The sequence below is a fragment of the Patella vulgata genome, chromosome 2 (assembly GCF_932274485.2).
Source record: "Patella vulgata chromosome 2, xgPatVulg1.2, whole genome shotgun sequence".
In the NCBI taxonomy this organism is placed as follows: Eukaryota; Metazoa; Mollusca; class Gastropoda; family Patellidae; genus Patella; species Patella vulgata.
This window is the reverse complement of record NC_065880.2, coordinates 28,644,009-28,659,969: the sequence shown is the minus strand read 5'-3', so window position 1 is coordinate 28,659,969 and position 15,961 is coordinate 28,644,009. Positions and strand designations below refer to the sequence as shown.

Here is a 15,961-nt window from a genome sequence, read left to right as displayed (position 1 = left end):
TTTGAAATTTATATATGTTGTTTACATTAGTAAGACGAAGATTCCTATTTAATTGATAACAGTGTCTTGTAAATGCTGCTATTACGTACAAAAGAATAAATATGTGACAACCCTTGTCGACTGCTCGGACGGTTTAGCTGTTGTGGGCGTATGTTTCGTTGCCTGACAACCTATCTTATTTACTACCAGCATTGTGCCCTGCATTGCATGGGTAGAGCTCTTGGACACTTCCCTAATGCTAAAACAAAATAGTTGGTTAATGGATATTCTTGTTGAACTGTTGGTCTAAATATATAAAATAGTATGACTGTTCTCTCAATTTTCAAGGTATCAGTTACGGATATATCACAAGACAAAACGGCTGAGTAAAAAAACTATATTTGGTATAATTAAAAAATCATTGTCAATGGATTTAACAAATAATGCCTTTAAAAATACATGCTAAAAATAATTAACAAGTTCAGTATGATAGTATAAAATCTCACAGTAGGCTTGTATCTTGGTTATAAATACATACAACAGCCATTAGCTGTTAAATAATTGTGGGTTTTTCCCTTTGCATACCAAATATATCTTTTGGTTCCTTCTCTCCAAAGCCCATTCGTTGATTATATATATAAAAGAGGCATAAAACTGAATATTAAATATGGCAAAGTGTAGTTTACACATTATACCAGCAGATTTAACACTGCAATTTATAAACAAGCATATTCTCTGCATAAAATTGCATGAACTTGACCTATAAATACAGGGCAAGATACATTATGTTATGCCCAATTTAAATACAGGGCAAGATACATTATGTTATGCCCAATTCCATAGACATTTCATTTCTGGCAAGTACTAGCTTTAATGGTTTTAGTCATGATTACTCAAATCTTGGGAGATAAATTATATTTCCACTATTGTCGTATGTCATGTTGTATCAGTAGGCCTACTGGAAATAGTAGTTTTAGTTAAACAAAAATCACAAAATGTCGGGCATTACTGGATTAGTACCTGCCGGACAATATGAACTTTGTGTCAGACATTTATAGCGTATCAATCAAATAGGCATTATTCAAGAACTAAATCTGCCTATTGCAGGTCTTTCTTTTGGCCTTAAATGTTATATAAACTATTAACTAGACATCTATTAACAGTTCACACGTCTTGTCAAACCTTCAAAACTCAGAATAAAGTAATTTTAATGAAATTTTCAATATATTCATTTTGCATTATCTATTTTTGAACTATTATAGCAAGAGCGACCAGCTCTTTATCCATATTTACATAATGTATCTTAAAACTAAAAAAAATACAAATCAGTGCCAGACAAAATAACAGGCACCAAAGCTCATGTTTGACCCTGACATTACTGACAATGTCTGTGACAGATGCCTTATTTCCAGGCTTGCTTATTAGAAATATTTCATTGTCTTATAATTTATATTTTTTAAAAATTGTAAGTCCAAGCACTAACAAACTGCCAAGACCAATAGAAATTCTTAACCAATTTCTGTTATTTTTAGAAACTTTAGTTGGAATAGGCCTTACAATCCCAGATGTTTCAAGATCTTCATTTGTCACAAGACTGGGTTCTATTTTCTGTAATATTTCTGTTGCTGCTCTAAGTCCAGCCTGAACAGCTCCACTCATATAACCACACCACTTAGTAGCAGACTCAGTTCCAGCAAAATGAATTCTACCAAAAATACACAATATGGATGATGAAAAACAATAAAATTGGGATCTAGCACAACCTATAACTAATTAAGCAATAGTAAATAACGAGACCAAATCAATTAAAGTTTTAGCTCTTGTGTCTCGTAAACTATCTCTTGTTCAAAAGATTTAAGAGGAGCTACACATCATTTTTTAAATAAATTATCTTACTTATATAAAGTACCATTAAACAGAATATATCAAATATTAATTGGTTAGTAAAATTTGGAAATGACAACCCTGAGTTAAAGGTATATGTATATTTACCTGTGGAAAGGTTTCCGGATTCCATCTACAAAATATTTCATGACTCCAGGTGTAAGACAACAGACAGGTGCACCAACAATATATGGTTCCTGATTCCAGTCTTGTTCTGTATAATCTATATAATCAAACACTGGACCACCCCAAAATACTGATAGTTGATTTAATACTGCTTTCTGTCTTACTTCAGCCTGCATGTAATAAAACAATACATGAGTTGATTTCTTACAGATGAGTCGACTACTCATAATACTAAACATAAGCATCTTATACGCCCACCAGTGTCAAAATTAATTTAAAATCATTCTCAACAAACCCCACCATGCAAGTTTTAAAAATCTATTACAACCTATGGCCCAAGCCATAGTCAACTCACTATTATACGATCATATTCATTGGTGTTATTCTCACACTTAAAACTCATTTACACCGGAAATAATAACACAATTACCTCCCTTGTTTTCTATTCTCCACAATGGAGTAGCTATCCTCAAACTTTGAATTTGATGAGGAAAATTATATTTTTGCCAATTTCTCAACTGGCAATAGTGAATTATAGGATTAATAGGATTATTCTTTAACAAGGTAGGACTGTTTATAGATACCATCTATTTTAAGGCTTTATTTTAATAAATTTTAAAATTATAACGTAAAAATATGAAATTGCAACTTTAATGATAAAGAAAAAACATGACTAAAAGGTACTTGAAATTTACTGAAACCCTAATGAACAATCTCATCAAGTGGCAAGTGTTTTAAAAAAATTCCAAGGGACCAAGCTGGCTAAGTTAGTATACCTCTGGCTCACTAACCAGGAGTTCCCCATGTTCGATCCCGGTGTTGACTGAGAAAGTTTTCCAGCTTGGTGAAAAATTCCACTGAGACCTTTGTCCTGTATCATGAAACTAAACAGGGGGATAACTCCGATATATAAGATCACAATATTCTGAATTTCGATAAGATCCCTTCTTATAAGCCTATCAACAATTATACCCATGAATATAAAATGGTGATATGAAGGCAAAGTATTTTAAAGACGTAAGAAATGAAACTGAATAAACTTACTGTTTTATGTGAATATTGCACAAGTTGGTCACCAGATATAAAAGCTACTAATGCTGGGTTACCATTGTGTGTTGTAGCATCAAATACTATACATAACGGTCCAGTATCACATCCTGATACATTACTTTTACCCCCATTACTAACTATTTCACCAGAGTATCCCCGCACTTTCCAAAATGGCTAAAGAAAATAAGCACAATCATAATCATAAAATACCTAAACCTCATGTGCGCATGGGGCCTTGGTAGTCGAGTGTTATGGCACTGGACTCTCAACTAGAATATCCTGGGATCGAATCTCATCAGACCGAGAAGAATCCTGGGTTTGAATCTCATCACAATCCGAAACGAATCAAAGCAATTTTCTAGCCCTCTTCCCACTTGCCTGTGTACTTGTAGGTGTCTGCATAAAATAAGCTATCCAGGAAAAACTCCTCCCTGGTATCGTGCAATCGACCATAGAAAAAAATAACTGTACTTTGGTCGCAAAATAACCCGGGAATTATGTTGACGAGGCGTAAACTTCATTCCTTTCACATTCTTATTATGATTTCCAAATTGTTCTTGTATAAAAGCAACTTACATTTAAATTACGATTCAGCTAGGAAAAAAAATTAATTGAAAGGGAGATTTTTGCGATGGGGACCATTTCACGAAACGCATGTAAAGTTACGCACTAGTAATTTCAATAGATTGTAATTGTGAAACAATTCTACAGTCATTTTGGACTGCTGAAAGCAAAATGATGTCATTATTGGTGTATATTACTCAATAGATCACACATTGTATATGTATATATTATTTACCTCAGGGTATGTTATGATAACTTTTGACATATTTCCTTTAGGCATTCTTCTCATGACCTCTACTTTAGCCATGGGCAATATTGGTTCAAATTCAATAGGAACTATAATAAACAGATGAAAGAGTAATTATTATAGACTTGACAAAGCTCTCGGAAAACCACTGGGGTTGTTCTGAGAGTAAGACTTGCAAAATAACAATACAATGAAAAATATAGCTACTTATAACAATATGTCTTTTAAGAGCTTAGGCTTTATCAATAATGATCAACCATTTATGATTTATAGTTCTGTGGTTGCTGAGAATATATCTTGTGTTATAATCTATAGAATTGACTTACTTAATGCTGGAGGAGGTAGTGCCATAATAATATGATTACTGATATACTCATCACCACTCTGTGTAGTAATTTTTATCATATCAGAATTAATATCCTGAAAAAAATGTAGTAAAATCAATACTCAATACTAGACAAAATGAAATGGCATGAAATGGAGTTTAGCATCCCACTTTGTTCCACCAACCAGTCTAATGAAGATGTGCATATTCCATACAGGACCCTTGACAGCTGTTTTGGGAAAATACCCCTTATAAGGCATATGTTAAACTCCATTTCATTTCTCATCAGAGCTGGCGTAGGGCCTAGCAAGGGACAGCATCTAGTCGTTTGGATGGCACGAAAAACTGCCTAAGCTCAATGAGCCAATTTTCCCCCTTTCTGAATGATACTGTTGATTGTTTTCCTGTATTCAGGTTATACATTTGTCAGAAATTTTGAAAATTTCGTCACCAGGCCCCTCGTACTGATAAATCCTGGCACCACCAATGTTAATATTATAATTATTCCCATCATTTGACCTACCTGTATAATTTTTGTAACCGGTTGTTTAAATTTAATGTTGTCATGACCAATACAATCTGCTAATCTTAATGAAACTTGTTGAGCACCACCCTATGTAATAAAATCATAACAAAACCACTTGACAACTCTTATTTATATTGTAGGAAGCAATACCATAAAGAAATACCATTTGATCAAAAAAATCAATTCAAATTAACAGGTTCCATACCATCTGGGTGGTGATAAGGCCATATCATTTGAAGGCTCTATCATATTGTTTGCTATAAAGAATGTGTCAGCACATTTCTCAAAGATGTAATAGTGATTCCAGTTTGTTTCACTGGCTTACCTTCCCACCCCCATTATCCTGCCACATCCAACATACTGTCCTGACTGACAAACGAAGCATTTTCTTTTTTAATGTCGTAGACCAAAAGAGCCAGCTCCTTAAAAGTGACATCAGGGGGCAGACCCCTGCCCTAGCTATGCTACAGAATGATGGCCTATATATAAAATATACCGTTATAAAACAAGTATAGTCAGTTGACCACAACATTAGTATTATAGTGAAACCATAGATGACTTGAAAATAACAACTGGATAATAACCAACCCATGATCATGAAAATTTGATATTTTAATCAATAACCTTAATTTTATATTCCTGAGCAGCATATTCTGTGGCTTCCGTCAAATTTTTTAAGCCATCAGAGGCATCTAGGTACATAAGAAAAAACAATAAGGACATATGTGATGGTTCCATTCCTAAAACTCCTCTTGAAGCAGCATAAAATGTATCAATAGCACCTATTTATAAACAAAATATATTCATTAATAACTGTTCTAATAAAATTACGAAAATTCCAAATAATCAAACAATGGCCACAAGCCACAAATGGAATGATAAACGAGCATTTCCTAATAACAGAAGCAAGCCATTCTTCTTATCTGCAATATCACTGATTTTGGAAGTAGACATTAAACACTCCCAGTGAAGGCAAACATTAATAACTATGTTGTGAACAAACTTAAGGACAGTGGAGAGAAAAATAAAATGAAATGGGGTTTAATGTCCTATATATCTGTACCAACTGGGCTAATGAAGACAGGCATACGCCATGCATTGTGAGGGAAATTTTGCATGGAAAGCTGCAGTGAGACAAAAGGTCTGCATTCAAATCTTCTTTACATAATTTCATGAAATGGCCACAGAGGGTTGGTAATATACTTGGAGAATTGTCCAGGGAAAATACTTAAGCACAATGGTGATGGATGTTATCAATAATTTGAATAAAATATTTGGCGATACAAATAAAATATGCTTGTTCTCAAAATTCTTCAAAAAAATATCTCATCTCATCAAAAGACAACAGCCTTAATTGATGAATTAAACCAATGTATTATGATACCTTTTGTCCATAAAGTTTGTCTGCAAAATGTATCCACAGTAATTGAATCCCAATAAACAGCATCTGGACATGACCATGGATTGTGACAACTGACTTTTTTTCTCATTCGTTCAATCTAAAATCAAACTAATAACAATTTCATTTATTGTCCTAAACTTGGAGCTATTTTGGTCCACCCTTGACAGTTGCAATTTGATGAAGAGTAGGCAAAAACATTTTTCCACTTTCGGACACTCTCTTCAGTCAATTTTCCATATTAGGGGAATTACTTTTAAAGTGGCTCTGATATAAAACACTGAAATTCATTTTCCGAAAATATCAACAATGTTGTACTGAATTTATTTGCCTATTTTTTTCTCACTTACCCCCTATATCTCTGCGAACTTCTTGGACTTCACATACCCCGACCCCGAAGATTGGGAAACACTGCACTAAAATAGCACTGTTTAGCCATTTCATGCATAAATTAAATAATGAAATTGTTTATCTAACTTTTGTCCTTTTGCTGTTTTAATTATTTTAATACAAGTTACAACATTCGTATTTTTGAACAAATAAATGAAAATATTAAATACCTTCCATATATAATTTTGTAAATCTAACAATGCTAAGACTGATAAAGATGGAATGTCAGATTTATATGATCTTGGTTTGAAGTCTCCCAGCTGCATAAATTTGGTGCCATCAGTATATTGCTGATATGTATCAAGACCCAATTCCTTTAGTAAATTCATTATGTGGGGTTGTGATCTGAAAAAGTAATAAATCTTATAATTCCATTCATGATAATCTAGATATAATGAAGGTTGATATACATGTATATAGTATATCGTCGGTGAAGTGTCAAAAGGGTGTATATCTCGGGAAATAGTCAAGTACACTTTTTTGCATTTTTAAAATCTCCCAATTAATATGCACATTTCTGTCTAAGCTGTGTATCTCTACACCAATTAGAACTGTTCTGGGTATCATATGTCCAAATGTTGTATCTTGATGTGTGGAAATTTTGAAATGCAAAAAGATTCTATTTCTTAATCTTTAGAAATTCTTAGATACACCCTTTTGACACTTCACCGACGATATGCATGTGATGTTGCAACACTAGTATATGAAATGTTGAAAAATAGACATAAAATATTATTATTTGTTATGCCATTAGGCCCAAATATAATTTTATATACTTTTCAATATTTATGTAAATTTTGCTCCTTGTTATCATATTTGTATTGCTCCCTTTACCATACTCATGTATTGGTATTTACCTTGAACTAGTCTAACAAAGCATTATTATAAAGTGAAACTGAATTTATTATAGATTATTTTTAATAATCTCACTTCCTACATTAAAGGAAACCGCTCTGATCTTAGGTCAACATAAATCATTTAATTCATTTAATTTGATGTGTTATTTCAATTAGTGACAATTTCTATACCAGTACCATTTAATTTTTGTTTTAAAGGGACAATAACACTCTGGCTGGCTTGACAGCTCCAGAAAATAAAAAATAGCCTTATTCTAAGTACTAGATGTGTTAGTGTCTTACCTGTTGTGTAAATTATCCATTAAATCATATTTTACTTGTCCAGAGGGTTCAAAAATATTTTTAAATCCAAGTCACATTTGAAAAGCTTTACGTCAGGCTTTTCAAATCATTTAGTTGAATTTTTCCAATTTTTTAAATTTGGTCTGTTAAGATGAAATTTATATCACCAATTAATTGGAATATTTTAAAATAGTACAATTTGTTGACCAGAATAAAGATTGGGACATATTATTCAGTTACAACAAAAGTGGTATTGAGCCTTTAAAAGGAAGCATTAAGTGGAATTTAGTTTTAACATAAAATTTTGAACAAAGGCAGATATAGTCATCCCACAAAACGAAATAAAGTCACTGATCAACATATGAAGAATATCAGCCAAAAACAAAAAACTCATCAATTTAGCACCACAGTGTTGGTTTAAAAAAATTTTCATCCAATTGAAACCATGCAAGCCAGGTGATTATTTACCTTTTTTCCTTATTAAATTTTAAACAAAAAATTTATGTCCCGGTACATTTTACCATTGATTAAGACGTGAAAAATTAGATACTGTCCAAAAAAACCCCCAATGATGATCAGGAATTTATAGTTTATTTCTATATCACATCATGACTTATGTTGACTTATTTTTATTCTGTGATGCTGTATTTTCTGTTATTAATTCATTAAAAAAAGTTACAAAAAGTACCTGCCAACCCACTGACCTCCAATGTCCCAATAATCTGTTCCATTTGCAGTTTTTAAAGGCACAGTCAAAGTTCTACCTCCAACTCGATCTGTAATAAACAATACACTCCATCAAAGGCGCAACAAGTTTAAATGTGAAGATTATGGCTAATTTAAATTTATCTCTCTTAGAAATAGTACATATTATTTACTTTTGAAGTAGGTCTACATTATAAGTAATCAAGCTAGCTGTGCCTTTAATGAAATGAAATGAAATGGGATTTAATGTCCTACTGTTCTTCACTGACTGGGCTAATGAAGACAATGTGCGTTTAATAACCTTACATTTACTAAAATATAACCTAATATCTGATCGTCTTAAAAAAAAAGAACCCAGACCTTTTTGACATTGCGAGAGGGATAGAGAAATGGGGTTTAACATCCACTCGACACAAACTATGTCATTTTGGGACTAACATATGGTTCAATGGGAGGAAACTGGAGGACCTGGAGAAAACCCATGAGGTTGGACAGGCGACCCTACTCCTTTTCAAGTACACCCGGTGAATCGAAACCACGCCAGTTGACTAAAAAACAGACCTTATGATACAACACGCACGCGCTAACCATTTGGCCATCCAACCCCCCTTCACATTACGAAATTTTGAAGAAAGGAAAAAAATTTGGCCACATTTTTTTGAATTTGATTCGCTTGAGGATTTACTCAAGTATGTTTTAATAAACACTTTGACAATGCACAAGGAGCTTTATGTGCAATGTACATTTCACCACCAATGTGTCAATGGCTATTTAAAGGGAAAATACAAAGCAGGATAATGAATGATTATTGTTCTGAGATGCTCAAAAATTTCTAAGCATGAGTTTTAGACATACCCTTGGCTTCTAGAATGACCAAACGTATATTGGGATCTCTTTTCTGAAGATGATAAGCTGCTGTTAAACCAGATATACCAGCTCCAATAATAACCACATCATATCTAGACTTAACTGATTTATCCATTATTATACAACTTGTTATCTTTTATGTTCTGAAAAAAAAGAAAAACATTATAACACACTTATAAAGGGGGTTTATTTGCAAGCCAGAAAAAGAGTGACTACCAGTATACACAAAAAACAAAAGTGCTGGTAGCTAAAACCACACTTGTCATAAAATTAATCAAATTGATCTATATTCTAACAGCGATTTAAAGTTTACATTCATTTCTATGTATTTTACAAGATTTCCTTTACTGGTAGTTGTTTTTCAAGGAGTTTATTAGTTCAGGGGTAAGAAGGATTCTGCAACCATCATGGTATGCTTAAGGACCCCTAAAGAAGTGTTGTTTTAATGTAGTTTGGACCTTGGCCTTAATGTTTAGTCTTGTGATCTTCAGTTAAGTCAGGATCACAATTTTAAGATAGCTACATGCAGTGTTAGCTACATGTATGTGACAGAAAATCTTGATTTCTCTATATATTTATCTAGGCTACTAGGCCACTGATAAATCTGAGGCCTAGCTAAATCATGTGTGTACAATCAATATCATTTTATTGAATATATATATAAGCTCATAATTAAGTTCTTCATAACTCTTTAAAGAAGCTAAGTCTCTAACTCAATATCATCCAAAGTCTTACACATTGAAAACACGAATTATTTGTCAATTCAAATCAACATTGATGTTGTAATCTTACCGGGAAAAGGTAAGCTTCTGATATCCAATATTTAAGACAAAATAAACATTTTACCATTGGTACACGAATCGTGCATCATAGTGTGTTTCAGCGTCACTTGTAACAATTGACCAGAAAGAACGATGCTAGACATATTCAACAACTCATGTCAAATGGTGACACCATATCTTATCTGGAGAGCATGTGCAATAGACTGGAATAGCCAGACGCTAGAAATTGGCATTTGGTTGAGACATATTTCGCTGGACATAACTGATTAGAAATTGTATCAAAACGGAAACAATTGAATGTAAATCAGTTTATGTACAATCAAATTACATTATTATAATTATTATGCGTTGTGACCCATTTGGGTCAATTTCTAGGTCCCAAATATTAGCGATTTAGCTCCTTTAAATAGGCCTATCTAAAAATCTCAAGACAACCTGCCTAGGCTTCAGAGAAGAAAAAGAAATGTGCGACATCTATACCATTTTAAATTAAGCCGAGCTGACAAGCCAATCTACTTTCTTTAGTCACTTTTAAGGCTGCCACAGACAGGGTAGTTGTGGTAGGCCTATCGCTGGAGGTTTAACGTCTGCCGAGAGCAGAATACCCCTTTAAATTTAAATTGTAATGCGAAGTTGAAGTACCCCGATATATCGTATTATCGTCATGGGTGTGGATTTAGGGAGGGTCGGTGGGACGCGTCCCCCGCTTAGAATCGGAAGGCGGACAATAGGTCTCGGTCCCCCCCCCCCATGATTTTGATCGCCAGGACAGATTTTCAGGTTTATATCCACATGATTGTGAGCTTGTTTCTATGTATCTGGAACTGAATTGGGACTTGCAACAAGAATTGCCATTCTTCCAGCGCCAGTTTTCGGCCAAATCTATTTCACTTGTGCACGAAGCGTTCCTCATCATGTCACCTGAAGTGAGGCAGATGTACCCTTCTGTCGAAGCTCTTCTCATCTCACACTGCTGAACCCTGCTATAGTTCCTGCTCAGCCGAGCGATCCTTCAGCACTCTGTGCCATATCAAAACTTGGCTGTGCAACTCCATGACGCAAAACTGACGGAACCACTTGATGGCGTGTGTGGTGCATAATGACCCCCTTCATGTCGCCAAGATATTCAAAGAGAACAGTCCTGATCGTCTTTGGTTGATTCACTTAACTTCATAAACAATTAATATGTATGCAACTTTGGTGTAGGTAGTCATTTTTGTCATATTGTCATCATATTACCCCTAGTTACAGCCTTATCGAAATAACACTGGTACAGTAAACTGTTCGTAATTATTTATTTCATTTGGTAATGAAATCTTCCAGATTCCAGGGTTCGTCCGTTCCCCCCCCCCCCAAGGTAAAAGTTATGACAAATCCACGCCCTTGGTTATCGTAATAATGCTTGAATACGGTTAATAATAATAATAACTTTATTTTCAAAGGGTTGAAAATTAGGCCAGGAGGCCTGTCTTACATTTTGCCCTTTATAACAGAAGTTAAAGAAGTTAAAAATGAAATTTGAAAACAGAAGAGCAATATTTACAAAAGAATATTAACAAAATCACAATTGAAAATATTAATTACAATATAATAAAGTTGTCACACACGAATCATATAATTATCATCTAATACTATGCTTATGGTACATGTAAATAGAACAAATTAATTAATGGAAATGACCATAATATATTTCTTCCGACCACTCCCGATGTATGTAAGTATTACTACAAAGAAGACTATACTAGCTCTCTATGTAGTTACAAATTTAAATAATCGCCTTCGAAATGAATATATGATTTACAATATTTTAAACAGTCAGGTAATGAATTCCATAAATGGGCACCAGTAAATCGGACAAAAATTAAAAAAAATAATTTTGTCCAATTCGTCTAAAAAACCTTTTTCAAGTTTTTCTGCTGAACATTATATGGAGGGGGGAGGGGGGGGTGGGTGGTGGTATTGGTCCGGCCATGGAGCGATGATGATCAAGTTGTATGTGGCCGGTGGCTTTAACGGGCCGCCACCCCATCACTGGAGTCTAGAATGGGCTGGTATAATAGACTTTCTCGGCCGGGTGTGCTGGGTGGGGGCCGGAATTCGGAATCCTGCAATGGGGATTCCTTGCAGGTCATGGTTTTGGCCTAAATTAATCGATTTATGAGATATACTATTTGACAGAGATTATAATCAGATATGCCATTAAATCGCATATTTGGGGTTCATTTTTCAAAATTTTCCTCGGTCAGTAAAAGGGGCCGCTCCGACACGGAAGCCCGGGCCGGTTTCCGGCCCCAATCCGCCCCTGACCAGCCATGGAGCGATGATGATCAAGTTGTATGTGGCCGGTGGCTTTAACGGGCCGCCACCCCATCACTGGAGTCTGGAATGGGCTGGTATAATAGACTTACTCGGCCGGATGTGCTGGGTGGGGGCCGGAATTCGGAATCCTGCAATGGGGATTCCTTGCAGGTCGGGGTTTTGGCCTAAATTAATCGATTTATGAGATATACTATTTGACAGAGATTATAATCAGATATGCCACCAAATCGCATATTTGGGGGTCATTTTCAAAATTTTCCTCGGTCAGTAAAAGGTGCCGCTCCGACACGGGAGCCCGGGCCGGTTACCGGCCCCAATCCGCCCCTGAGACCGATATTGAAGTGGTAGTAGCTGCTTGTTTTTAGGTTATGACATTGTGTTCTATTAGATTACTTCGATTTTGTTGAAAAAGAATAATTCTCTAAAGATATTACCTTAAATTCTACATCAATAAATAATCATGATGGTAAATTTACAAACACTCATCAGTTTAGGAAATAAAACTTCACTTTCGCAAACACTTTAATGAGAGTTACTTCCCTTTAGCAGGTGTCCCCCTCGCTATGAACTATGGGATTCACTCTCTCCAACAACATGGCTGTAGTTTTAAGGAATATGAAGTCACTCAGCTGCATAGCAGCGGTGACACTTCGAACAACACTTCCAAGAGTCAGCGCCGCTGCATTATTTCACAATAGACATCGTACGGACAAATTAGCTGTAAAAACTAAGCCATCATCCTTTTTATCAAAGGTATATCATGGGTAGACACCCACGTGCCCTTGAAAAGTTTATCAAAAACAAATTCATCTCCTCATGTCATGTAGATCTAGTTCCAATTATTACATTATTGCATTCTACGGATTTTTTATATTATTTTATTACAAGCAGCCCACTAGTCGAGTCATTTGGAAATTTATATTGAGCTCATTATTGGAATTTGAAGAGAAAAAAAATTGTGTACCGGTAGAAAAATTGCCGGTGCCGGCGGTGGGCCTACATTAACATATTACAAAATAGACTCATCAAGATTATGCTTGATTTGAATGTATAGAAAATCAAAATATTAAAAAGTAGACTACCATCCAATTAGAATGATAAATATCTTAGAATCAAAGCCCTTTTCGTGGAAAGTGCCGCAAACGTTGTGAATTGTATTTGTAATCAATGTTGCAAAGTAGCCTTCTGTACCTCTATAGTTATATAGTTTTTCACATGCAAAACTGGTTTCCAAAATTGTGCAGCGCAGATAAATATTCCATCAAGAATTAAGACAGTAGTCTACTTTGCATATTAATGAGTTACTATTTGTAATTGATTATTTTTAGATTTTATTTCCATCAGTTTTGGCTGTTAGAAATTATGTGACAAAACCTTTAATTGAGGAAATACAAGATAGGGTGACTCAGGTCATCAAAATATATGATAAGATTAATGCTGAAAAGGTACTGAAACTATCAGATTGATTAAACTCAGATGAGGAAAAACAGGCTTATATATATTTAGAAATGGTAGTAGGCCTACCCTCCAAGCAACGAAGCAACCATTTTTCTGGGTGCAGTATCATGATTGCTATTATTAGAAATTACAAAAAAAAAATGACAAAAAAAAGAAAGAAGAAATAACCCCTACCCATATGTTAAATGTCAATAAAGTGAAATGTTTTCAGATAGCCTAAGCCTGTTTTAATCATCTGAGTGTGGATTTGCTTGATTGGAATTTTATTATAGCTCATTTCCTTTTCAGACCACATTATTGCAATCCTCAGTGAGAAAGTACAGTGAAAAACCTCCGCTCAATTTAGAATTGATTGAAAAAAGGGTTTTACTGGTTCTGAAACTTTATGATAAAATCAATGCAGAAAAGGTACTACACTTCATTTACAGTGACCTCAGTCATATTTTAACTTCTTTTAATGGTGACATTTTACAATTCATCATTGTTTTAGATCATGGGGTTGAGTAATTTCACAGGTCTTCTTTTGTTCTGGATTCTGCATATGATTTTGACATGGCAATTTTTTGTTGTCCATCTCGGAGATACAAGTCTGGAAATAAGGCATCTGTCACAGACATTGTCAGGCACAAATTCAGACTTTGCCAGGCGCAATTCCTCTGGTGTCTGTCACAGATTTGTCATTTTTTAATCATACTTTTAAATAATGCATTACTCCAAGATAAAAATATCAGGTACAATTTCAGGTAATTAACTTGACACAGATGTCAGTCATGCACACTAGTGATTGTAACAGTTATATTTTTGGCATATTATGGCGAGGTTGGAGCCAACATGCCATTTCTTTTTATAAAGTTTTAATTATTCCTTTAATTACATGTTATATTGTTTTTGTTTCAGTTAACTTTAGACAGTCATTTTATGAATGATTTGGGATTAGATAGTTTGGATCAAGTTGAAATAATTATGGCAATGGAAGATGAATTCGGTAAGTAGAAATATTTTCTTATCAGTCTGCATTTTGCCAGATTGATTAAAGAAGGGATATTGAAACGGGATCGGTCAGTCCATGCCTGCATCACTGTTTTGTTTCTGGAGAATATTTTGTAAACCATTCAAGGTGTGAAACTTTGTATGCACATCAACCTATTATAGTAATTTTGCTAATTAGAAACAATCTGACATAGTTTTTGGTATAGAATTGTGCATGAAAGTTGTTGACTGGATCATCAGGTGTCTAAATATGTAGGTATATATTCAATCATCATTCCTATTTTTGTTTCAGGTTTTGAAATTCCAGATGCAGACTCAGAAAGATTAATGCGACCTAAAGAAATAATACAGTATATCGCTGATAAAGAAGATATATTTGATTAAGACAAACATAACATAGATATTTTATAGTCAAGGTATGTGTTATTATGGTTTGATCTTTTAGATGAAGGATAAATGCAAATGAAAATAAGGACAGAGCAAACAGTAGAGGCAGAACAAGTAGATATCCATTTCCCAGAACAGAGTTGACAATTTTTGAGGAAAACACAAACATATTATATTTTTAAATATAATATGTTTGTGTTTTCCTCAAAATGAAATATATGAACTATTATTCTGAAATCATTCCTGTAACCATCACATAAGTAGAATATGTATTGTTTCATTTACTTGGTAATAATCTTTTGTCATTCACTGGTTCACTTTTTCCCTGTTTTGCTTTTCGTTTTATGTATATTTTATACTCATTAACTGAAATGAGAATATAGTATGTGGTATTTGTATTTTGAATTCAAGAATTTTAAATATAGATCTACTGGCAAATATACCAACTATTTGAAGATATAACCACTATTTGTATGAAAACAGATGTTTTATTTCAAACAGATTATAGCTAAAAAGAAATCAATTTTTTTTTGAGATTTGAGATTTCTAAACTGTAAAATAAAAACAAGAGATTTTTCAGATGTTTTTTTTTTTTTTCTTCAGATTTGTTAGTTGCCATAAATACTGATCAAGGAAGATGTAAATGTACAGCAGTTCGAAGTGCTATCTGTGAAAAGAACTCTTTCTTATATATAAACACTGTGTGCATTGAGTAATTTTATTGTACATGTTTTGAATGAGATGATAAAATTGGAAAAAGATCCTAGTTTAGTTTAACTTGCCGTTATTTGTGTGTTTGTAAATAATTGGAGGAAAGCATCTTC

General features: G+C 34.0%; 2 protein-coding genes across 4 annotated transcripts; one reads left to right on the top strand and one right to left on the bottom strand.

The window, feature by feature from the left end:
• Positions 1 to 360: 360 nt before the first annotated feature.
• On the bottom strand, positions 361 to 12,847 carry LOC126812019 (probable flavin-containing monoamine oxidase A). 2 transcript variants are annotated; one of them, XM_050538175.2, is made up of 12 exons: positions 12,737 to 12,847; positions 9,190 to 9,344; positions 8,318 to 8,405; positions 6,661 to 6,835; positions 6,086 to 6,200; positions 5,326 to 5,483; positions 4,699 to 4,788; positions 4,177 to 4,270; positions 3,839 to 3,939; positions 3,034 to 3,213; positions 1,972 to 2,159; positions 361 to 1,684 (listed from the first exon to the last, which is right to left on the bottom strand). In XM_050538175.2, the coding sequence occupies exons 2-12, from the start codon at positions 9,314 to 9,316 to the stop codon at positions 1,420 to 1,422; spliced, it is 1,581 nt and encodes a 526-aa protein (XP_050394132.2). In that variant the 5' UTR covers positions 9,317 to 9,344; positions 12,737 to 12,847; the 3' UTR covers positions 361 to 1,419. The 2 variants fall into 2 exon arrangements, with proteins under 2 accessions (XP_050394132.2, XP_055954479.1); XM_056098504.1 differs by lacking the exon at positions 12,737 to 12,847 and having other exon boundaries at positions 8,334 to 8,405; positions 9,190 to 9,204.
• Positions 12,848 to 12,857: 10 nt separating this feature from the next.
• On the top strand, positions 12,858 to 15,900 carry LOC126812022 (acyl carrier protein, mitochondrial). 2 transcript variants are annotated; one of them, XM_056098508.1, is made up of 5 exons: positions 12,858 to 13,055; positions 13,631 to 13,747; positions 14,658 to 14,745; positions 15,043 to 15,166; positions 15,741 to 15,900. In XM_056098508.1, the coding sequence occupies exons 1-4, from the start codon at positions 12,873 to 12,875 to the stop codon at positions 15,132 to 15,134; spliced, it is 480 nt and encodes a 159-aa protein (XP_055954483.1). In that variant the 5' UTR covers positions 12,858 to 12,872; the 3' UTR covers positions 15,135 to 15,166; positions 15,741 to 15,900. The 2 variants fall into 2 exon arrangements, with proteins under 2 accessions (XP_055954483.1, XP_050394139.1); XM_050538182.2 differs by lacking the exon at positions 13,631 to 13,747 and adding an exon at positions 14,049 to 14,168 and having other exon boundaries at positions 12,863 to 13,055.
• The last annotated feature ends 61 nt before the right edge of the window (positions 15,901 to 15,961 follow it).

Bases quoted from the DNA above. Each gene is read 5' to 3' on its own strand.
- LOC126812022 (XM_050538182.2), top strand. From the start codon at position 12,873: ATGGGATTCACTCTCTCCAACAACATGGCTGTAGTTTTAAGGAATATG. The intron at 13,056-14,048 runs GTATATCATGGG...TTTCCTTTTCAG, and splicing joins CATCATCCTTTTTATCAAAG to ACCACATTATTGCAATCCTC. The intron at 14,746-15,042 runs GTAAGTAGAAAT...TTTTTGTTTCAG, and splicing joins GGCAATGGAAGATGAATTCG to GTTTTGAAATTCCAGATGCA.
- LOC126812019 (XM_050538175.2), bottom strand. From the start codon at position 9,316: ATGGATAAATCAGTTAAGTCTAGATATGATGTGGTTATTATTGGAGCT. The intron at 8,406-9,189 runs GTATGTCTAAAA...TGTTTATTACAG, and splicing joins GGTCATTCTAGAAGCCAAGG to ATCGAGTTGGAGGTAGAACT. The intron at 4,789-5,325 runs GTTATTGATTAA...TTTATTACATAG, and splicing joins CTCAGGAATATAAAATTAAG to GGTGGTGCTCAACAAGTTTC.